Source organism: Meriones unguiculatus, chromosome 19 (assembly GCF_030254825.1).
Source record: "Meriones unguiculatus strain TT.TT164.6M chromosome 19, Bangor_MerUng_6.1, whole genome shotgun sequence".
NCBI lineage: Eukaryota > Metazoa > Chordata > Mammalia > Rodentia > Muridae > Meriones > Meriones unguiculatus.
Window position 1 is genome coordinate 55544572 of NC_083366.1, and position 25701 is coordinate 55570272.

General features: G+C 39.5%; 1 protein-coding gene across 1 annotated transcript in view; it reads right to left on the minus strand.

Moving 5' to 3' along the window:
- The window catches only part of LOC110559926 (uncharacterized), a gene marked incomplete at its 5' end in the record, with an annotated part of 297183 nt that overhangs the window by 209195 nt on the left and 62287 nt on the right, over positions 1 to 25701 (minus strand). Inside the window, 3 exons of the mRNA XM_021655579.2 lie at positions 10117 to 10347; positions 12263 to 12383; positions 16881 to 16957. Of these exons, the coding sequence (XP_021511254.2) occupies positions 10117 to 10347; positions 12263 to 12383; positions 16881 to 16957 (429 nt within the window). The remainder of the gene's footprint in view (positions 1 to 10116; positions 10348 to 12262; positions 12384 to 16880; positions 16958 to 25701) is intronic.

Here is a 25701-nt window from a genome sequence, read left to right on the forward strand (position 1 = left end):
TCAAACATGATTTAGGGAAAGTTTTGTTTGGCTTTTATAAACATTAGGATTACAATTAACCAGTAAGGATCAACATATATCTACACATATTAGAAATTCCCAAGGACGCCTGGAAGGCTTATGTTCTCTTTTGCAGCTGCGCTTATGCTTATGTCTGGGGCTGAAATGGAAGGTCTCAGATAATCGACAACCGCTCTTTGTCAGGAACAAGTGAAAAGTTTAGACTTGGCCTTCTCTCTCCTGTAGCCCTATTATCTGGTCTCCCCAGCAGCGGACTTGGTATTTCACAAGATGACTTGAAGGGCCAAGAGAAAGACTTTCACCACAATCGAAAACAGAAGGGGTCAGTTCCTTGTGGCTCAAGCTTGAGCCACAAATTTCTTTTTCACTTGAGAATGAGCTGAGCTGAGTTCACTGATACCGCAAGGAACTGAACTTATGAGCTCATTTCTTTTTTTATGATAAATATGATAAGTTTTTATTTTCAATAGGTCTTCCTTCATTCCTACTGAATCTAATAAGAATCTCCTAAAATCTTCTAAGAGAATAACCCAGAACAGAAATCTGTTTTCTTTTTTTTTATTGTTTATTATTATTAGTTATATTTTATTAACTCTGTATCCCAGCTGTATCCTGCTCCCTTATTCCTTCTCAACCCCACCCTCCCTCCCTAAGCTTCTCCCTGCCCCTTTCCAAGTCCACAGATTGGGGAGGACCTCCTCCCTTTCATCTGACCCTGTTTTATCAGGTATCTTCAGGGCTGGTTGCAAAGTCCTCCTCTGTGGCCTAGCAGGACTGCTTCTCCCTTGGGGGATGGGGAGGTCAAAGACCTGCCATTGAGTTCCTGTCAGAGATAGTCCCTGTTCTCCTTATTATGGGACACCAATTGGTTATTGAGCTACCATGAGCTTCGTTCAAGTAAAGGTTCTAGGTTATATCCATACATGGTCCTTGGTTGGAGAAACAGTTTCAGAAAAAAACCCTTGTGCCCAGATATATTTGGTCCTTGTGGGGCTCCTATTCTTTCCCCGTCATACTAACTCCCCTTCTGCCAAAGGTTTGGTTATGAGTCTTAGTATCTGTTTTGAAACGCTGCTTAGTAGGGCCTTTCAGATGCCTTCTGCAGTAGACTCCTGTCATACGTCCAATGCACATCACATTTGTCTTTCTAAGTGAAGATTGATCATCTTACTTCATGTCTGCTTTCTTGTTTATCATTTTTTAAGTCTTACTCAAAATAATATTTTTCTACCAAAAAAGAGAGAGAGCAAATAACTCTGAAGCAGTAAAACTAAATAGAACTTTTATTTTTAATGTATTACTAATTTATAAACATTAAAAATAGCATTTTTGAATTGATTTCTTTCTTCTCCATCTCTTATATTCAATTATAAAGATTGCTAATAGTATATGTCTTTTGACATCTTAACATCTTTCACTTTCTGTTTTTAAGAAACAATCCAGCCATGCCTGTAATCCCAGCATTGGGGAAGCAGAGGAAGGGGGATTTCTGTAAGGTTGAGGCCAGCCTGGTCTACAAAGCAAGCTCAGGATGGCCAAAGCTACACAGAGAAACCCTGTATTGAAAACCAAACCAAACCAACAAAAAAAAGAAACAACCATATTTCTGATTATCTGAATTTCCACGAACCTTGTATAATCTCTCTAAATAGTTTCACATTACATTTGCTCTCATTTTAGAAGCAGTTTTTAATTATGTGCTACATGTAAGGGTTATTTGCCCTGAAGTACAAAGTATTATAGAATATATATATATACATATATTCAGTGTCTTCAAACCCTTAGAGTCTTATTGGGGTTAATTAATATATAGAGACAGTACCAAAATGAAAGTGAATGCATTTAGAATCTGAAGGGAAGTGGGAATTTATGCTTCTGACTCAAACTGGAAATTGGGAGATTATATGGAATTATATACAGAATTATATACAGTTATAACTCAAGAATAGCTGAATCTGATGTGGAGAAATACTAAAGAAAAGATGTGGAAGCTATGTGACTGGAGTCTTTTAACATATAGCAAAATTGATTTCTCCTAACAGAAATGAGAAGTCAACAAATAACTTTAACCAAGAGGTAAGATGATGTCTTCGAAAGATTATTTTGCTTCAGGATGTCTCTAGGTGTTATTCAATAATTAGATATTAGGTAATTATATGTTAGATAATTGGAATATCTTACTGATATTAGAGAACCATAGTTGAGCACCCATAAATATGGAATAAAGTTTCCATCTCCAACAGTGCTCTAAGAATTTATGTGATATTAAGTAACTTGACAAACTTCCCCCAAATTCAAATTCTCATGTGTGAAGTACAAATGTTAATGCTGATCCCCAATATTTCCTTCCATTTTAAGTACCATGCTCTCAGGGGAAATAACATGCTCCTCAGTATGCTCTACAACACACTAAAGAGTTAAGAAATTAAATATAAATATTGCTCACAGCTGCTTATGTGTTCTTTCAAACGGCACAATCATGGATCCTGAAAAGAAGGAAATAAACTCCTCGGTGACTTGATACTGCAGCTGTGCTTGCATATTGGTGAAGAGAAACCTGTCCTTTGGCTCCACCGTAGCATTTACTCCAGATCACTGCTCTGTTGGTAACGTGGCGTCAAGAAGTCAGGGTTTCTGGGGATGACTCTTACGGTAGAGATCACAGAGACAAGGGGAGATAACGCCTGTGGCAAGTCCCATCACTGAGGAAGTTTGGAGCCAGAATTTGCGTGTTAGAGCACATGTCCCAGAACGTCCTCCCATGCCTTGCTTCTTGTATTTATACTTTACATTTAAGTGTAAGCTGAGAATCATCTTGAGACTCTGGCCCTACAGACTCTTTGCCTTGCCCTAGGCATTAAAGGATCACTCTCACGATGTCACAGCCACCTACTTCTACTTTAAGGGATCCTCAACATTGCCATAAATTAATGACTTTTTAAACAAAAAAAGTCATTTTTTGTGTTTGTTTGTTTGTTTGTTTTACTTTAAACAACCTCACACACTGACATGTGATCCACAAAACGGATGTGCTTATCAAATACAAAATGGGGTTAAGTACCATCAAAATCAAGTGACTTTTTTTCTCCTTTCCTTTGGCTGACCCACACCCTCCATCCTAGACATGCTTTTTTATTTTCTCTGTGTTGTGGGGTAATGTGAAAAATGAAATATGTTACCCTAAATTGAAGGAAACCATGGTCTTAATGGAATCATTAGAGAAATTGTTCCAGAATGCTGCATCCTTCCAGAAATAATAACCCTGTAATGTCAGCAAATTCCGAGTCAGCACGGGTTACCTGCTGCACACAGAAGGGCTTGGTCATGTTCATTACATCTGCCCGAGGCTCAGCCAAACTTCAGCACATAACCTTTAAGAATTTTTAAAAATTCATTAATCAATGTTCTTTGCCTGAGTTTTGCTGTTTTTGCTTCTTTAACCTATTATTTGTATCCTTTTTTGTAAGTTAGCTGATCCCCATACCCAACGATACTAAGAATTGCAAGCCTAACAGTTCTAGCTAATAATTAACAGAAGTTTCTTCCAGTTTGGTTACCATTGCCAAAGGTCAATAATGATATTTTAAAATGTCGCCTGAAAAGAATTATCATGCAAGCCAATATGACAAGAAAATAATGATCAAAATTCTTAATTCACATTTTTCTTTATGTTCATGAAAGCAATTTTGATACCCTTCCTCTTTGAATTTCCTATAAAGCCCTAAAAACACTGTATTCCTGTAGCCATATTAATGTCTTAGAAGTCAAGCAGAAAAGCAACTAAAGACATCCTTCTCCAAACTTCTGACAGATAGCTACAGTTTTCCTACTTCTTCTTGTTCTCACCAGCATTTTCTGTAACTTTCAATCATGGCAGCAGCGAGCATGTTGCTTTTTTTTTGTTGCATTTATGAATGGCTCAAGGCGATGGCTCTTGAACTGTCCTGACTGTCTTAGGGAAAGCATGGAGATGCAGGAGTCCTCACTGGGACCTTAACCTGGAATTTTTTATTGTGTTAATTAGTTAAAAAAAATGATCCTGTACTTATCTACGTGGCATGATCCTTTATTCTTTCTTGTGTGATTCAAATGCTTTAAATTACCAAATATTTTATTAAAATCTAATAGACACAGCATGCCCTCTAATATTCCCTTTGAAGTTTAGACAACATTTCAAACGCATTTTAAGAAAAGACTGTGAAAATATCACTTGTTCTTGCATTCTTCCTTGATCTTGAATGCCATTTTGTTAGTTCTGTTACCAAACTTCTAGTTAAGAATGTAGGCATTGTAAAGAGAACTGTGTCTCCCTTAAGGAAATATGTTGAGCATTCTAACATTTCTAACCTACAGTATTTCAGAATACAGCCACAATTGGAAACGGGACTTTTTAAAAAATTTAACCGAATTATAATGATGTCTTTAACACGGCTATGACCCAACATGGCAATGCTCTTATGAAGAAGAGTACTTTCCATGGTGACAGACAGACACATATACAAGGAATATGTGGTGAAGGTCATAGTGGACACCTACAAACTGAGGAACCCTTAAACCTGCCAGAATCCATGAGAAACACACAAAAGCTTGCCTTCCGGCGGCTTGACTTTTGTCCTAAATTTTGTGAACTTTTTCACAGCAGCCTTGGGAAACAAATCCAACGTTCTTAGTAAGGAATGGTTCTGTTCGTTTGTGGTACCTCTGGCCCAATGCCCAAGTGACAGGTTAAGATGAACTGTGTTGTCTCAGTCTCTTTTCCTGCCCCCGAGATGAAATACCGACAAAAGCAACTAAAGGAAGAAACTGTTAATTCTGACTCAAAGTTGAAGGGTGCAGCTCATGGCGGGGGACCGGAGGCAGCACGAGCGAGCAGCTGGCACATCCTGTCCACAGTCAGGAGGCAGAGAACAGTAGACGCATGCTGCTGCTCAGCTCTGTTTCTCCATAGACACGTTCAGGCTTCCAGCCCGGGAATGATGTCACACACTGGTGGGTGGGCCTTCCCACCTCAGTTAAGGTAACCCAGGTAGCTCCCCCACCCCCCAGGCCTGTCCAAACACCTGTCTCCCGGGTGATTCCAGATTCCATCAAATTGGCAATATTGACTGTCACCAGTACCGTTTGTCTGAGAATTGTAAAGATGCAGCTTAGCTGAGCCCAGTCTTCTGGCTTCGGACTTTAGAATGTGCTCAAGAGGATTGATCTTAGGTAGTCCTGCTCAGACTTTGTGACTGTCCTGCAATGAGTCTGGGAAACTGATAGCACCTATTCCTATACGTAACATTTTCTTATCTTTTTCCTACTGGAAATTGTATAAATTTTCACATTTTCCATCATCTTTTTTTAACTGTAAAAGCAGTAGTCTAGGGACCAGCTCATCACCTGGCTTTCTGATAATTTGCTCTTGGTTAAAAAGGTCTAATCTTCAACATTCATTTTGAATTTTTCATTTCAGTCACTACATTTTTATTATAAAATAACATTGTATATTATCAGGAGAAACGTAAGCTTAAAAGAACTTAAGAAACATCTTAAAAGAACTTAAGCATCTTTCATTACTTACGTGATGACATGAATGACATATTGGCATTTGAGATAATTTCTACTTAATGGTTTATTGTATTTTATGTTATTTTTGGTTTTGTCTGTCCCCTTTGAACACTATTGGAGCAGCTAAAATTCATGCAGAAAAGTTTCGAAACTCTATATCTGATAAGCACAAAGCTTTGTCCTCTGAATGGTTGTTAGATTCCAAACCTTTAGCCAAATTTGATCACTTGTGCCGCCCTTCCTCACATTACCACTGTCCAGTCTGTCTCTCTTCTCTGCACTGCAATTTCTTTTCCTGCAGAAGGCTATCCCTCTTGTTCTTGGGTGTTTATGTATTCCAAAGCATTTGGCCCACATTTATGCAGAAGCAAGAAGTTTATAGAATTGAAATCTGAAAATGAATATGCCTTTTTAACCCCTGATTCTAGCAGAATGGTAAACTAAGATAACCTAATTTTTTAACCTCGTCTATCATCCTGCCAGGACTTGAAGTCAAAAGGCATGTACGTCATGTAGCCCAAAGATCTACATCTGCAGGATGTTAACAGGTACTGTGAGAAGAGATGGCGATCTCTTTATTTGAAATGTTTCTGGGATAAATGTCAGAAGACAAACAGGTTCTCCATGTTTCTACCAAGGAGTTACTCAAAAAATCTTCAATCAAGCACTCAGCATCTTCAGACCTAAGCCTGGAATCCACAAATAATCTACTAGGCTGAACTATAAAGTAATTGTGAGGCTGTAACATCGAGGCCTCCTTCAAGGTCCATTAGTAGGATAACCTCACAGGTGTGTGATGTAGGCACTTCCTCCTCAGACTCATCATGTCTCCTGTCATTAGGTCTTACTTCGTCTTTCAGTGAGGTGATGCCTTCTTTGCCTACAGTTAGCCAAAGTATGGTACCTTGTGCCCTCCCGCTGCCTTAGGGAAGCCATTCGCTAAGCCACTCATGGACTAAGAAAAGAAAGAGGCCTCTTTGACTTGTATCTTAAATGGAATGAAATACATGCCTCAAATGTCTCAGTATTAATTACAAACTGAAGGCATGGTTTTATGTCTCTGAATGGATTTTTATTAGGAAACTATGATGCTACTGCTGAGGGTATAGCTCAGTGGATAGAGTACGTAGGGTGCATAAAAAAAAAAGCTATGGATTCAAACCTTAGTACTACATAAACCAGGTATTGTGAAACAGGCCCGTAATCTCAGTCCTCAGGGGATGGGGACAGGAAGATTAGAAGTTCAAGGTCATCTTCCTCTGACCTTGAGGATGTACTATGAGTCGAGGCCAGCATGTGTTACATGGGACTCGTTTTCAAAATAAGTAAGTAAATGACGGAAATAACGTTACAGTAGGTTGCTTGAAAATTCGTTGCTTTTAACTGTCAGTCTCCTACAAACCACAGCAATGAGACCAGCAGGCAGAGTTTAATGAGAAAACCTGATGCTTCGGGGTTGAGTCTGACAGAGCAAATGGGACTTCTTCAGGCAGCAGCCTTTCAAATTCTGGAAGCAAAAAGACTCTCATGACGTCTCTGTCCTGTCAAATTCTGATTGTTTTGGGTGTTCTTCTTTTTCTTGTTTTTATTTATTTATTTTTGTCGTGAGTGTTGTGCTATTCTTATATACACTGAATATGAAGTAACCTAGTGCTTTTTTTTTTTTTTTTTTTGAGAGTTCAGCTTTTGCTAAGGGTGGATTTTAGGATGGACACAATTCAACGTTATCTTCTCAGCCTGCTAAAGAGCACAGCTGGAAGGAGGTGATTCCTGGCTGTGGAAAGAAGTGAGTTTGTTTTGTATTGTTTTGTTTTGCTTTGTGACACATGCAGAAAACTTGGGACTGCTCTTCTAACTGTTCCAAGATGCTTCCCACTCTGATTGGCAGGAAGGGGGAATGCTTTCCTTGTCACAGGAATAGCCAGCCTGTCCTTACAGACTCAGTGCAGCATTTAACTCTGTGAAGAATCCTTGCTACCTCACTCTTTTAACTTGCAGTGAGTTTCCTTCCTGACCTACATGGTCCAACTCTTCCTACTGGCACTTTGCCCAGAGCCCACCCTGTGTATAAGTCAGCACTGGACTGTTGAAAAGAAATACCCGAGGCAATTAGTTTATGAAGACTTTGGCCTGTATCTAGTAAGTTCTAGTCCAACTTCAATGTTATCCATTGCCTTCAACCTCTGACAAGGCAGCATATCAGGATGGAAATGTAAGGCATGGCTCAAATGACTTTCCTCGTGAACTAGGAAGCAAAAATAGAGGAAGGGACTGGGGCCCACAGTCCCCTTCAAAGATGGACCCTTAGTAAACTAAGGGCCTCACTTCATCCTGCCTCTGAAGGGTCCACTGTCTCAAAGGCTTAATAGTTCCCCTCGGTGGATCAAGTCTCTTAAACTCCAAAGGACACTGTTCCACACGTGGCGCCATTACAATCACTTAACAGCTCGTGCAGAATAGCCTCTCCAAAGCCAAGAAGAAGTAGATGAGGCGCCTGCATCCAGAGTTCACATTTTTACCGGACACTTGAGAGAGAATGGACTCCCCCTCCCCCATGAACAAACGCCAGTAATAAAAACAAATGATAGCATGTCTCACTGTAAAACATTTAAAAACAAAGCACCTTGAAATGTAACAGAAGAGTCTAACTGGAGAGTACTGCTGTTGAGACCCCTTAAAATTATTAATTCAATTTCTTAACTACTCCCACATCTTTGAAATTTTTCTCTAATCCACAGAGAGAATGAAGAGTCAAATTTGGGGTCTGAACTCTGCCTCATGTCTATTGGTACCTGTCCTCAAATCCTGCAACCAGCAGTTGGTGATTTCCCAAGGGGGAAAGCCATCTCCATAACCAATCCAGAATAAAACCCGGCACATACATATACCCCGTGCTTTTTAACAAGGTCGTTGGGATAATTTAATGAAGAAAAAAAAAATGTATGTTAACCTACATTTTTCTTAACCAAATATTAGTTTGAAAGTTGTCTGAAATATAAGATAAGCATTTATTATGTTAGTTAAAAGAAAAACCCACTGGGTACAGTTTTATGGGTTTAGCTACCAAAGACAATGAAGCTACCAACAACAACAATGAAGGCGGATTATTTGATTCCTGGTATGCTTTGGCAAGATATCTTTCTTCACACTCCCCTGGTAGACAGCTTCATTGTACCCATCTTCCAAATAGGCCCATAGTTGACAGTTGGCTGTTCCTTCCATTTAATCCTGTCAATCAAGGTCCCTTTTCCATTAAATATTTTCCTAAAGTGTTTCCTTCCTGTTTCAAAGCAGCTTTTGACAACATGGCTACTACCTCAGTCGGCTCTATCATGTTTGGAGTTTTTGGTACACACAGACATTGCGTATCTTCAATTAATGGGCCATGCTTGCTTGTTTTCATGTGATTGTTTTTTATAAAAGACACTGTCTACCTCTCAATGACAGAGTGATCATTTGGTACTTGGCATTTATTGTCTAATGATTTGGTCTTGATTTGTGGCTTTTTTGTTTCCATCTTCACAATTTATGATGAAGTTGTTTCTTTGTTACAAAAAAAGGAGGGGTAGTTACCATTAACACATCTAGTCTGTTAATGTAATGAAAAGGAAAATGTGTGACTCTATTTCCAGGTAGGAAATAATATTTTCTCCTCGAACCTCATTCCTTGTTACCAGTGTCGATTCTGATAATTTTTATAATGACTCAAGTTAATAGAGTAAAAGACAGTTCTGTTGTGATCAGTCAGTGCCATGTCCCTATACAGAAGTATGAGCTGGGCTTCTAGGGCTCATTAACTCTTCTTCTTCCCTTTATACTTTACCAGCCAGGGAGACACCATTGTCCAGTGCAGATGCTTCTGAAGAAGTTGAGCCTGCCTCCTCTGCTTCTATTGTACATGCTTCTCTCTGAACTGGCTGCTCTCCTCTCCTCTGAGATGACTTCTGGCCCCACCCACCACATTTTCTCCCAGCACTCGTCCCTCCAGAATGCGCTTGAACAGTCAGCATGGCCTATGGTGTATGACCTATCGCTTATGATCAATCTCTACAGTTCCTCCGACTTCTGGCTGCCTGTGCACATATGGATGTGCCACACACAGTACGCTGTGTCAGAGCTGTCTCCTGAGAAAGCCTGAAAACAGGACGATCAAGAATCCATACTGGGTGCGTGACAAATAAAGGACACAGGACCAAACATGTCTTTACATGTGATAGCAGCTGGATTAGGATAGATTTGACAGGTGATAGATGGTAGGTAGATAGATAGATAGACAGACAGACAGACAGACAGACAAACAGATAGATAGAGAGATAGATAGATAGATAGATAGATAGATAGATAGATAGATAGATAGATAGATAGATAGATAGATTATTGAACACTTGTTGAGTAAGCGAATGTAACCAGGGAAGATTTTATGAATAAGATCCTTTGTGTTGGTTATAGTAGGTTGATTCTGGACAGAGAGGAATGGAATACAGATAGTAACAGCTGAATCTAATTAAGTGCAAAGTTGTATGTGTCTACGGAAGGTCAGCTTACCACAGAAAGGCTTTCGTGGAAATATAGCCCCACGTCATAAAAGTTGCCACCATGATGAACTGGGCGTGTTCTTGTCTTCAGCTCCAATGTTTGACGCCACTGTGAGACACGACTCCCCAGATGACTGAGTAGAGACACTCTAAGGAGATAGGAGCCTTGGGGGGCCTTGTCCTTGAGGCCCCTGATACATCTGATCTGTATTTGTAGACGAGGCAACTGAGACTGCTCACCCTACATAAAAGGCAGAGTTCTTGAATTACACAGGAACTGGGTAAAACCAAGCAATTAGCAACAATGGGCTTTTCAGAGGGTAAAAAAGGGAGACAATTATTTTTACTCAACCTGTAATTGTCAGGTATTAGCAATGATAACAGACAAGGGCCCACAATGTATAATTAAGAGGTCAAAAAGCAAACTCCCCGATGATGGGAGGGAAAGTTTAACTAGTGTTTAGGCGTGGTATGTTAATAAGCTGTGACATCAGAAACCATTAATCTATTATAGTAAGATGGAATTAGCTGGAATCCAACACTTCTAAAACCCACACAGCAGGCCTGCTAAGATATTGGGGAATGGGAAACCCCAGCATCGAGCCTCACACATGGCATGAGAAAGGTTACACTCATAAACTCTACTAACCACAGATAATAACGCCACATTGATAAGTGACCTGCAAAACATGTCAGACTCACAGTTTACCTGATCCAAAATCGTCTCATCTTGTCAGCTAGCTCCACAGGCATCGGCTGAGAGCCCCTCCCACGACAAGGAAGGGGAAAAGATCAAGGTCTGAATCTCAGCCCAGGGCATGCAACTGAGACAGGGATGAACATTTTAATGGAACATTCAAATTTCATTGCTTCATTCACAGTGACTGGAGCAGGCCATTTCCATGTTCAATTATTTTCAAGAAGTTTATACAAATTAATGATTTTAGTGAACTACTATTTCGGATTAAGTAAACACTGAAGCAGGACTGCTGAGAATTTAGATGTCATTAAGTTTTATTTCTAGACTCACTCACAAGTCCCTGCATAATTCAACCTTGAAGAATTCATTGGCACTTTGTGCTTCAATCACAAATACTACTTTTTAAGAGCTTGTTACTCTTCTATCCAGGGTAGTGGTGCCACTACGACCAGGTTAATCTACAGTTGACAGGAGAGAGATTTATTAATCCTGCCTAGAATTTATTGAGATAATGTAAATTTCCATACAGATAGTATGCTCCTAGAATTAAGTAGACAAAAAAAAAGTTGTTCAGTTTCTTTTGTTTTTCCATTCAAATCATACTTAAAAACTAATCAGAATAACAATTATTTTTGGTTTAATTAGAAAATCTTAATTAACAACAAAGACTTAACCTTAATATTTTGGTTTCCAAAAATTTTTAAAAATTAACACCATCTGAATAAATAAGACAATCTTTTTAGACCTCAAGGCAGGATTACTGATGCAGGCAGACGGAGTTATTAAGCACATTCTAAATTAAACGCCTCTATGAATTTTATACTGAAATATATTGTGATAGTTTTGCATGCCAAATGTGACATTTTGTGTTTTAGATTCATCTTGTGCAGTAATTTTGGAAATGTCATACAAACAAAGATTTTTGTCATTTACCAACAGAATTACTATGCATGGCCGCCTAGTCATCTCTGTGCCGGCTCTTGTGGTTGTTTCAAGTCAGCAAGCCATAAAGAATCTTTATCTCTCTGAAACACAGCAATTTGGAAGATAATCGAATGGTGACTAGGGGGCAGAAATGCCAGTCTGAGGAATTATACCACAATCTCTCTTGCATTTACAACCTCCATCAAGCGTGTGTCAGGCGGAGTAGGAGAAGGGGAAATGAAGATTCATCAAATCTCAAGCCTGTGTCACTTGCTTGGTGGCAAGCCTACCTCCTAATATAGCTGTGACTGACTCTGGTCATACTGGCACCTTCTGCTGAGGAATGCCACTGAAATTTCCATGGAAGGTTTTTGGCCTGTGTTTTGGCATAGTATTGGCATCAAACACATTTGGTAAGGCCTGCAAGCTCTGAAGAACGCTTTACGAGAAAAAAAAGGAGTTAAGGACGGTCACACAATATAGGTCATCATCTAAGATTTTGCATCAGGAGAAACCAAGCGAGAGTGCCCACCTTCCAGCTAGCTCCTTCTGCTCTTTGGGGTTCTTTCCTCGCTTCTGGATATGAGCGCTGCTCTGTGATATTACCCTTTGTATAAGGATTGTCATCTGCAGTGCACGGCTGGCTCAGAGCTCTACAGCAGGTATGAGAAGAGAGAGAGAGAAGAAAGAAAAGATATTGAAAATGAGGCATGAAGAAAAGCCTTTGCTTTCAGATTCACAGTACAATCTGAGGATTTCTTGGATCAACTACGGATTAAATGAGCACCACATTACAGGTGTTATGCTATATAAGGTACTGAGATCTCAACAATTAAAATGCCAATTGTTTCAGAAATAACCAGGAAGTTAAATGCAGTTGTCTCCCTGTATCTGAAAGGAATGGGCCCTGGGACTCTTCATGAACAGCAGAATCCACAGAGGCTCGTGTTTCATACATAACATGGCATAGTATATACATAAATTATGTACACACATATTATATTTTTCAATATTTTATTTTAATGTGTGCATGCATACATGCATGTGTGTATACATGCCTTTAACTGCAGGCTCCCTTGGGGGTCAGAAGAAGGCATCAGATGTCTTGGAACTAGAGTTACAGGTACCTATGAGTCACTCAATGTTGGTGCTGAGAAGTGAACTCTGGTCCTTTACAAGACCTTCAAGTCCTCGGTACCCCTGGGCCATCTTCCTAGCTATACTTCTTACCATATACCTTAAATAATCTCTAGAGCAGTGGCAACCTTCCTAATGCTGTGACCCTTTAATACAGTTCCTCATGTTGTTTTAATTACTTTTGTTGCTACTTTATAACTGTAATTTTGCTGCTGTTATGAATAGTAATGTAAATATCTGTGTTTTCCAATGGTCTTAGACAACCCCTAGGAAAGGATCATCTGAGCCACAAAGGGATCAGGACCCAGAGGTTGAGAATCGCTGCCCCAGATGGTTTATTAATGGGATGCTTCATGAATGTAAAATTTATATTAAATAGCTGTTATGTCCCATCATTTCTAGAGCATAGCAACAGAGCAAACGTTCTCTAAGGCTCACTAAGACTAAAGCCATCATAAATCTAACTGTATGTTCCATCTTTAAGTGGCTGAATGCATAGTTGAAACCACAGATATGGAAGGCCATATATATATCTGATAAGATTTCTTGTCTTTTCATTTTTCTATCCATCCTTCTTTGATCCTACAAATTGTTCATGAAACCTTGAGAAAAGGTGTCTATTTAAAATAGATGCTTAGCCGATATGACATAAACATTTGATGGCTTTAATGCCAGGGCCAGAGATCCAGATCCATTTCTCTCCTTAAAAAGTTCCACAGCCCCTTGCTCTCTTATTCATGTGTACTCCCTTTATTCAAGACTCTTCTTTGTTGTTGACTTTTTTGTTTGTTTACTTCTCAGATCCTGACATCATCTGCCTGCTTTCCCAAATGCATTTGAATTAAGAAGGATCTTATCTCCCTCTTCTCCTGACTTAAAGCTTAATTCCATCAGCAGGGCCATCTGTGACAATGACTGTACCCCCACCAGAAAAATAGCCTTTTGGGGTCTCACTGCTGATTCAGTTTCTGTGATACAAATTATCTCCCTTAATGTGGTTAGATCTGCATTGACATAGGGGTTCATTAGGACACCCATTTGCTGGCAATTCAATTTCAAATTAAATACACTTTGTTGTAAATTTTATTACTTTTAAACTACTGTATCTATTGTCTTTAATGGCCCTATTATACAGTTATGAAGGTAAACAGATTTCATTAGCAAACATCAAACATCCTATATTAACCGCAATGATATGGCTTCCCTCAGTGTCTTTCTTTGTTCCCTTGGTAAGAATCACAAGGGGCTAAGAAATATCCTAAAATTTTAATCTGAATAATTAGATGCTACATTCATTATTATCACTATCACCTGAAAGAAAGAAAAAAACTAAAAGAAAATATGGTCTCTGGTAACAAGCACACATTTTTGTAACTAAGGGTTTTCTAAAAGTTATTTCCTGAAAGTTAAAAAGGTATGAGCACAAGGGAGCAGGTACCCAGAGGTTGCTGACTTGAGCTCTTATAAAGCATTGAAATGGCCCCAATAGGCTCACTGGGATTGTCACTATTGGAAGATTGGGCCTTGTTGGGTAGATATGGCCTTCTTGAAGGAAGTATGTCACTGGAGGTGGACTTTAGGGTTTCAGAAACCCAGCCCAGGCCCAATGTCACTCTCTCTTCCTGCTGCCTCTGGATCTGAACATAGAACTCTCAGATTCTCCTCCAGGACTATGTCTAGCTACATGGTGACATGTTCCCCTCCATGACAAGAACAGACTCACCCTTTGAAACTGTTAACCAGACCCAATTACAAGCTTTCATTTATGACAGTTGCTATAGTTATAATGTCGCGTCACAGCAATAAAACTCTAAGACCCAAAGTGGATCATCATTCCTGTCTCGCCCTCTGGCCAAGCATTATTAACTTCATGATGATGAACGTACAGATATTCTCCACACACACAGGAAGCCAAGTTCTAAGAGATAGCCCACCTCCCACATGCTGAAACCCAGAGATGCTCAAGAGCTTTGTTTACAATGGTGCGGTGTCTGCGTCAAGCCTACACCCACAGGCTTCCTTCCAGGGAAAGTCAATGCTGCCTGACTTACACTAGTGAATATAATGCGGAGTCTATGCACATAGCCTCTGTGCTGTGTGGGGTAGAGAAGTGATGGGAGGGACGGAGACAGCCATACGTCTTCAGGATATATTTTGGGTTTATTAGTTTTTTTTTATCAAATACCTTATTTTTATTAAGATTTATTTCATTTTAAATTATGTGTTTAAATGTGTGCGTGTGTGGGTATGTACATGTGCGTGCAGTGTCCCCAGAGCCCAGAAGAATGTGTCACAACACCTAAAGCAGTAGTTCTCAACCTGTGGGTCATGACCCTGTTGGGGGTCAAACAGCTCTTTCAGAGATCTCCTGCGTGTCTGATATTTACATTATGATTCATAACAGTAGCAAGATTACAGTTAGGAAATAGCAATAAAGACAACTTTATGGTTGGGGTCACTACAACATGAGGAACTATATTAAAAGGTTGCCGTCTTAGGAAAGTCGAGAACCACCGACCTAAAGCTTGGGTAGCAGGTGAATTCTGACTCACCCAATGTGGTTAATAGGGACTAAACCTAAGCCTTCTCTGCAAGAGCAGTATTTGCTCTTTGCCGCTGAGCTGTCATTCCAGCTCCTACGAATACTTTGTAGCCGTGTGAGTGTGTGCACACTGCAGTTACAAAAATCTGGTTGTCTATGTGCTGTGTTGTATTGTTAAAACCTCCCCACTAGTCTACAGACTAGATATGACTTCTGTAAAATACTGGCTTCTATTCTTCATGACTAGAAACATAAATTATTTATTTTTTAATACAAAGTAAAACCAATGCTGTAAGTACTATAACTTCTATTTTCTACTTGGTACATACTTTTCTACTTGCTACAGTTAGATTTTCAGGTGTCTCTAGCATTTAATGCTATCAGCTGTAATATATTTAAATGTCCTTTTATTGATGGCTGTTTAGGTTAGTTTCTATTTCTGCAGTTGCACATGAGCCTGGAATTGGCTCTCCGACATGTAGAGTTTACAGACTTCCCTGGCAATTTCCCTAGTACAAAGCCCTATCATTAGAAACGTTGGGCGTGGAAGGGATGCTATTCTGTGTTCTGCTGGTCTTTAGTTGAGCATAGAAATGACACTTTAGTGACATATAATCCTGACTGTGTGGCGAGTGTCTCAGACACTAAGTAGCCTTCTCAGAGAGACGGGCTCCACTCTGCACTATTTGCAGTGCGGTCAGAACACTCACCCGGGACGTAGTGGTAAAGAGACAGCTTGTATACACAGCAGTCTTCTCAGCCTCAGCACCGTTGACATTTTTAACCTGGTAACTCTTCGTTGTGGGAGCTGCTCAGTGTACTTCAGGGCTGTTTGGTGGGATCCTGTCCTTGGCTCACTGAATATGCCTAGACAACCTACCTAACTATGCCAGCTTCCATAATCAAAATGTCACTACATGTTGCAAAATTGGGGTGACATTCATCCTTCCTGAGAACCACCGATGTTCTCAGAGTGATGCACATTGAGTGTTCAGCACGTTGAGAGGAACTCTTTCAGACATACTTTCTTCCTCACCTCAATCAAGGCCCTGGAGACCCAACAGGGGGTTATCATTCCTGCCTTACTGATACTGATACTGATGGTGAAGTATGCTGACAGCCTTGTTCAAGGACACACAGGACAGGTAGACACTGGTGTTCCAAATGACACCATCCCAGCTGAAAGCTGACTCCTAACACACACCTGCAGGGGGCAAAGTGACTGCTGTGCCCACAGCTTGGAAGTTACTATACTGGCCCAAGAATATGAACACTTTTTGAGAGATCAGTCAAACATGGCCCCAGGTACTGCAACAAGGCTAGAATGCCCATCTTCCAACATCTTGAATATGAAAGATACTGATCTGTCCCAGGATGATATGGGGGTATAGTTCCCCAAAGCTTGACCCTCTAGTTGAATCAACTTAGGGGTATACTACTTTACACAAACTCTTAACATTAAGGAACATACCTCTCAAATGTTTTTTCCTTCTTCAAAGATGACATGGGGATGTCTTGGCTGATTCCTTTTCTTTCAAATTTCAAATTCTGTGTGGAAGAAGATAAAAAAAAGAAAGAAAGCCGAATTTATAAAATTTATTTAGCACACACTTGAAGTATCTGTGAGCAACTGGACTCTCTAAGACCAGATCATACCAAGACCTGAAGGTTATGTTTCCCCAACACAAATAAGAAAAATGAAATTACACGTCGGGTAGCTGCATTTCCATGAAGCCTGAATTTCTTAACGCACATAATTGCTGCCTGGGAAATCACAGAGCAATGGATAGCATAGCCAAAGGAAGACTGTTGATGGATATTCACACAGATTTCCTTCACTATTTCTAGTTCTTACGAACCAAGCCTTAACCCCAACCCCGACCCTAACCCTAACTCAATCATACTCCATATCTATCTGTCTATCTATCTATCTGTCTGTCTGTCTGTCTGTCTGTCTGTCTATCTATCCCCTTTCATTTTTCTCTTTCTCCTTTCCCACCTTGGACTCTCCCCTAACATAGTATAATATGGTATTACAATATGGACATGGACACATGATTACACATATGGAGCATTAAAGATACCACAGTACTTTAGTCGTGTACCCATTTCCAAAGTAAAATGAGAAATAATTACACTAGAACAATAGCCTCTTAATATCGGTATAGCAGATATAATGGACATCTTCTATGAGGAGGAGGGAGGAAGAGCTGGACACAGCTAGACACAGTCATTGGCCGGGGTCACCGATTCCTGTGGCTATGAAACCCTGACCAACAGACTTTGCATATTCTCTGATAAAGTCTCAAGGTCTGGAAACGGGTCCCTGTGGCTCTGTGCCTTTGCCGGTTAAATTCCATGCTTTGAATTTTCCTTGCTTTGAATTTTCCTTCTGTTTTTAGTAACTTTAGGTACTTTAACCTGCTGATTTCCTACACCTCTCAATACATATTAGCAGCATGTGTTCATGAGCTGTCCCCTGATGTTTCCATTTGTCTTTTCGTGAAAGTGGTCTATCTCTGTCACTTGGTTTCTCATCCTGCTTCCTGCTGGTGATTCTAAGGAGCTTGAGCCATCCTCATCTGATGAGGCCTTTGGTCCTTTTACTTGGCTTTGTAAAGTCTCCCGTGGGTTTTATTGACAATTGCCTCATTTGGCTATGTGAAACATCAGCTGTCTCAGAGTTCCTTGTCAACTGGAGGTACGATATGTTTGGCTCTCTAGAAATCTAGTATTATTTGATGGATTGTCTTTCTTCTCCATGAACAGTATTCTGGGGCTTTGCTTCTGATACTTCTGTGGCCCTCACAAAAGCTTCAACGGTGGCCCTCTTGACTTCCCGAGCCAGAGTCTTTGTTCGTTCCAGAGTCATTTCGGTGTTGCTTGCTGTGTGAGAGGCTGATTGTTTCACAGTCTTCAAGATTTGACTTGTTTGGCTCTTACCTTGAGTTTATCTCTGTCCCATCACATTTTTCTACAAGAAGCAGCAAGAATCTACCAGACGGCATGCATATGTCTCAGGTTTGGAATCTCCTTATCTCCACCATCCATTTTCTAAGCATGATCTATATTTCCTTCAGAACTGCAGCACGCAGTTGGCTACCTATCTCTCTGACACACCTTCAGAATGATTATATTTTCTCCATTTTGCAATAAAAATTTGTTCTTCTCACACAGGAAGGCTTCTCCCCATGTCTGAAAGACTGAAAGGATTCTTGTCACATTTTTTTCTTGAGATAATTTGGCCCTTCACTCAGGTTCTCCTTAAAGTTCACAGAGCATCTTCAAGGTCCCAGAGGATTTGGGCTTTGTGATAACCATGTTCCAGTGTTAGAACCAACACCTGATTAGAGTCATTATCTACAATCCATCCATGATGCAGTCTAAGACTCCCAAGTTTGCCTGAGGCTGGAGACTGAAGGGAATCTTATGCACAGCTTTCCCCCTATACACCTGCATGGAAGAAGAAGCTATGGACAGTACAGGTCCAATGATAGATATGTATGGAAAGGCCATCATGGAACCCATCATTTCATATAATCACTAAAAATGTTAACAAAAACCAGAAGGGTACACACACATCCATTTTCAAAAGATAAGAAATGCAGAGGTCTATAAATTATTAGTAAACACAAGAAACTTCTGTCAAAGTAAGGATCACACACACACATATATAACATGTATATGTGTGTATACATATGTAGTCAAAGTCTATACAGCAAGTCATCTGTACCTTAAAACTCCATGTATCAGTAGCAAAAGTAAATCATTAAATATTAAAATGCCCTTTAAGGTCACTGTCAGATCTTTTGTTTCTTCAAGTAATATAAATATCTACATAAGTTTTGCTACCAATTTTACATAAAATATTTTCTCTGGTCTTTCAAGCATTTAAAATTTCCCCAAAGAATTATGCATAGTTAAGTAGTATGTACTAACCATTAATGTTGACATATTAATCCTTCATATATCAATCATGCACATGCATTATTCTTGAATATGCCAAGTATACATGTGCATATGCTTAAGAGCTCTACTCTGATCATTGAAATGAATGCCACTGAATGAAAATCCAAAGTTAAAGGTTTAAATAATGAGAAATTATAGAATATCATTCTTAATTTTAATTTTGAGAATAAAATATAATCACATCATGTTCCCCTTCATTTTCCTCCTTCTAAACCTTCTCTCATACCCTTCCTTGCTTGCTTTAAAATTCATGGCCTCTTTTTCCATCAATTGATTTTAATATACATATCTGTATACAAACACACATATATATATACATATATGTCATATACACATGCATTCCTAAATGCATAAGTACAACCTGCTCAGTATATATAAGGCTAAATATATATATATATATATATATATATATATATATATATATATATATGCTTTTATGGTTAGTATTTAGTATTAGATAAGCAATTTGTGTGTTCTCCTGGATAAACCACAGGTTCAGTGAGAAACCTGTCTCGAAAAATAATGTGGAGAGTGATTGAGGAAACCAGTCAAAGTCAAACTTTGGCCTCCATATCACTCACATACACAAACACAAACAGACACACCACATACATGAGTACACAAATACATCACATAGGAAGAAAGACAAAGTAAAATTAAAAACAATGTTTGTCATAGTCCATTGTACCAACTTGTCAGACCAAAGTACAGAAGTCTTCTGCTCTCTGCTCCTAATTTGCACTATAAGCCTGGCTAGAAACAGGTAGCAATGATGATGTTGTTGTAAAGACGGACTGCCTGGCAAGTTCCTCACCCAAATTAATTAGCTCATCACTCAACATCAACACTGTCTTGTAAAGTCTCAAGGGAAGGACAAAATATAGATAAGTTGTTTGTTACAATTTAATATAGATGACCTTTATTGCAGTACCCACAGAAGCACTCACATCCATCCTGAAGGCCACAGTCCTTACTGTCAATCATGTCAGCATTCCCGTCTTCTGAGCTCCCACCATAATCAGTTGTTAAGCTTAAATTGTAGCCATCTATAGATTTTTCTATCCTGCATCTCTGAACTTTTCAGATTTCTTGCACAAACTACCTAAAAATCTTCTTTTTAAAAAAAAAGTATTTTCAGAAATATTCACTAAAGAAAATCGGCTAGTCAGACTCTCTATCTCTGTGGTTAGATAGCATATGCATCATAAGAAGAAATAGTTATTTTGACTTCTAGTCTCCGAGGTTTCTGTTTATGGGATAGTGTGTCAGCCCAGAGGAGCTCATTTCACATATCCCAGAAGCAGAGAGGGGGAATGCTTTTGCTTGCATTATTTGGAAATTCCTTCTTTTCTCTTGGATTTCAATGCGGCAGCAAGCCTATGGGATAGTACTACTCCAATTCAAGGTGGATCTTGTTCTCTTGGTTGGTCTTTGTTAGAAATGTTCTCAGAGCCAAGCCCAAAGACATGCTTTACTTACCTTCTGGGCATTTCTTAGTCCAAACAATTCGAGAAGAAAGATTAATATTGCACTTACGTTTTATGTTATACAACTAATGGCCCTGAGAAAATATTTCAGATTGAAGAATTAACCTTAGAGGCTTGATATTTTTTAATTATGTGATAAGATGAACAAACAAAGGAATTATACACACAAACCCTCCACAAGGGACTTACATCATGATAGAAATTACCTGACACATGTTATCTACAATCCTGTTTCCTAGATTGATTTTTATTATCTCTTTATTTAAAAAAAAAGCCAGAAAACATCAAAAATTCCAAATTAATTAACTAAAATATATAAGGAAATGTTACATGTAAGTTAATACCATTCAAGTTATTTTTAATTTGCTTTTTCATGACATACTTCCTTCTCTTTGAAACTAATAAAGGTCCCATCCCCGAACCAAAAAAGAATATTTTCATTGCTCTGACTCATACTCCAACCAAGGACTATTCATAGAGATAACCCAGAACCCCTGCACAGATGTAGCCCAGGGCAGTTCAGAGTCCAATTGGGTTACACAGTAATGTGTAGAGGGACTGCCTCTGACATAATCTGATTGGCCTGCTCTTTGATCATCTCCCCCTGAGGAGGGAGCAGCCTTACCAGGCCATAGTAGAGGACAATGCAGCCACTTTTGATGTGAACTGATAGACTAAGATCAGAAAGGAGAGGAGAACCTCCCCTATCAGTGGACTTGGGGAGTGGCATGCAAGCAGAGGGAGGAGGGAGGGTGGGATTGGGAGGGGAGGAGGGAGGGGCTTATGGGGGGATGCAGAATGAATAAAGTGTAATTGATGAAAAATTTTAAAAAAATGTGAAAATTTGATCAAAAAAGTGAATAAACTGTAATTAATAAAAAGAAAAAGAAAAACAGAAAAAAAAAAGAAAGAAAATATGCTGTGTTTATAGAGAAAGGCTTGGTATAACCCACAGTTTTGGAATTCTAAAGTCCGAAATCTCTTCAGCCTCTGGCAAGACTTCTACTAGATGAATTGCATGGCAGAAAAGTGAAAAAGGGAAGCATCCTTACACAGAAATGTCCACAACAACGGGACAGATCAGCATCCTCACAGCCCACTCTTTCAGTACTACCCTAGTCCCAGGAGAGTCCCAGCTGCCTCGGACGTTAGTCCATCCCACGGGTGGTGCCCTGTATTCTACTTGCCCTCTGAGCAGTTTCATTTCTCAGAGATTCACCACTACCCAGAACCTGGAGACCCATTATCCTGCACATGAGCCTTTGGGATCTCAGTCAAACCACATCCTAATGACAGCAGTGCGCACCCAGTATGTACAGAGGTGTGCAAAATACATATGTCAAGAAAATACATGATTTGTCATGTTATTCTCAGAAATGTGTAATCAGATGCAAGACAAACAAAAAAACAAAATCCCTTGAAGTAGCACAGAGAGGTGTGAAACCTAAGGACCGAAGAGCACAATATATTATAAGTTCATGAAAACCAAATTCCCCAAATGTATTGAATCTCTAACTTATTTTTAAAAATAACTGCTTTATGGGACATATCTTAGAGGCCAAACGGGGAAAATATGTTTCTAATGTTAAACACAAAGTCACGCTTTCTGCTTTTCAACTAAATAATGTAACTACCAATGACCTAATGCCATCCAAACTGTTTCTCCACATATCCTGTCTTTTTATAGACATGGTATCAGGGAAAACAAAATGAAATATTCAAAGATGAATAATTGCTTCCAGGAGGAAGCGGTAGTCAAGTGTGTCTATGGGATGTCTGCAGCACAGCTAATCCACTCAGGATGGCAGGCCAGCTTGCTGGACAGAGGAACCCCTACACTAGATGCTTCTGACTGGGTCCTGCTAGACAAACATTTGGGAAAGCATATTTAAGGGACAGCTGGCTAAGTTAGAGCACAAACTGAATATTACACAAAGTGACTACGGTTTTTATTAACTGTGCTGATGTTATTTGGGTTGAGGTCTTATGCAAAACAAAGTAGGAGTTTTTGGGGTTTGCTCTGCATGCTTTTTACAAAACTAACAGCCAGCCATGAGCAGCTCCTCCTTTAACGATACCCAGAAGTTTCTTATTAAGCTGCTACAGGGACCTCCTTCACAGGCCAGCAGTAGAACCAGTTAGGGGAAATGGGAACCAGGCAGAGGAATATAAATATTTTATTTTTAGCTTAACCTTTGGGTAAATAAGGTAGATTATTTTGGCATGTAATCTTCAGCCAGGGAGTCACATATTTTTACATAACAATCCTTACCCTGCAGTTCAGCATCTTTGCCCCGGTCAAATTTTTCTCTCTGTATAGATCCCTAATGTAGCTATACTGTATCGAGTCTGTGTTTTAAATTGCCCCCCCAAAAGAAAACCCTACAGCTCAGAACCTATTTGTGCATTTGGAATACTGTATGCATTTGTTTCTATTTCATTTTTGTTTGAGACACGTTGTCTCATAGCCTGGGGTATCTTCTGCCTAAGTTCCGCAATGCTGGGATTATAAACATGCACCACCATGCTCTTTCCAGAACACACACACACACACACACACACACACACACACACACACTTTAAAAAATGAATTAAACAGCACAGCCTTGAATATATGCTTCTGCAACATATCTTGTGGACATATGCTACCTTCTTTCACAGTGAATGGAAAATTAGACAGAAAGAGGCATCACAGAAGTCACCAGGATGCTGTAACACATTTTATCACACTAGCAGAGTCCCTATAGTTGTGAAGTCCTACTAAATGATGCAGCGAGATAGAAGCATGATTAGTCATTTCCTGGCTTAAACTAGAATAAACGTATCAAAGATTTAGGAGTTCAGGTTCTTTACAAAATTTATCCATAACCTCATTTTTTCATTTAAGGTATGATGCTAATTGACAATTCTAAAATGTGAATTATCCACTGCATTTCACAAACTTTTTCTTTCTCACCACAAGTGGTCAATGTTGGTTATGCAAATTTCATTTTAGGGATAATAGAGTGAAGACAACCATACACACTTACAAATGGCCATGTATAGATAATTTTCACTAAAATAATACAAAGATGAGGAAAGTGTGTGAAGGAACTTTCTTAACGTTTGTTAATTTTTGCTCTGAAAGCATCATATACATGGGTATTTTCAAACATACAATTTTTGTTTAAGTATCCCCATCATAATGGAGTTATTCGTCTTAAGGAATACTTAGTATTTCTATTCCTAATAACAAATATTCTAATATAATATAAATATTCTAATGATAAATATGTATATTTGTTACAGATGAGCAAATTCAAAGTCCCCCTTATGTATATAAATGACTGAAAAGTTTATTATAGACCAAAAACCGTCAGAAAGATTCAAGTGTGGGGAACTAATTGTGCAATAATAAAATTACAAACACCAAAGAGTATCAGTCGAAGAATCAACACAGATTTTTCCAGATAACACATAAAGGTATTTTATAAATTATTTCACAGAGCCAAGTAAAACCCTAGAGGGCTCCTCTGACAGCTGAACCAAATAGATAAGAATCTCTTTAAAAAACACTGATATCTGGCCATGAGTCTCAACATCTCTTTTGAGGTTGCTGCTGGGTAGAGTCTCTCAGAGAACAACTCTGACAGATTCCTGTCTGCAAGCTTAGCAGGGTGTCATTCATAGTTTGAGGGGTTGGCACTCTCCTTTAGGATGGGCTTTTGGTTGGGCAGTCCCTCAATCTCTGTTCTATCTGCTCTATCTTTATCCCTACATATCTGGTAGGCAGGGAAAGTTTTGGGTTGAAGTTTTTGTAGGTAGGTTGGCGTTCCCCTCCCTCTACTAAGAGACTAGTCTGATTAGAGGATGCCCTCCTCAGTCTCTATGGTCTCTGCTACTAGGACTCTCTGCTTGAATCCTCCTCATATCCTCCCAGAAGCCTACCCTGACTTAGGTCTCCAGCTTGTCAGAGATACCCCCACCCACAGTTTCTCTTTTCTCTACAAGCCTTCTGTTCTCTCATTCCCACTCTCCCAGGTCTGATCTCCACCCTTACAACTCTCTGCGCCCCCTCTCCTATCTTGTTACCTTTCTTCCCCAACTATGTCTGTCTATTCTATTTCCCCTTCCGAGGGAGATTTATGCATCCTCCTTGTTACTTATCCTCCTTGTTACTTATCTTTGAGCTTGTGCCTCATGTTTATCCTGTACTATATGGCTAAAACCTACTTGTAAGTGAGTACATACTGTGTGTGTCTTTTTGGGTCCATGTTATCTCACTCAGGATGATCTTTATTAGTTCCATCCACTTGCCTGCAAATTTTATGATTTCTTAGTTTTTGATAGCTGAGTAGAATTACATGGTGTAAATGTACCACAGTTTCTTTATCCATTCTTTGGCTGAGGGACATCTGGGTTGTTTCCAGATTCTGGATATTAGTAATAGACATTCTGCTATAAGCATTGGGTGATGCAAAGGGAGTCTTGTGGAAAAGTGTGATGAAAGAGAAAAGGACCTGGAAGTGACAAGAACTCCACAAGAAGACCAACAGTGTCAACTAAGTTGGGTTCAGAGGGGCTTGCTAAGACTGAGGCATTGACCAAAGGCCATGCAGGAACTGGACCTAGGCCCCCTACAAAGATGTAGCAGATGGGCAGCTTGGGCTTCATGTGGGTCCTCTAGTAAGGGAATTGGGGAGTGCATAAGTCACGGACTCACTTGCCAGCTTTTTTATAACTTAGCCCGGGTGGTACTGCCTTGCCAGGCCACAGGGGAAGAGGACACTCTCAGTCCTGACGCAAATTGATGAGCTGCGGTGGGTGAGAAAGGGGGCTCCCCTTTTCCCAGGAATA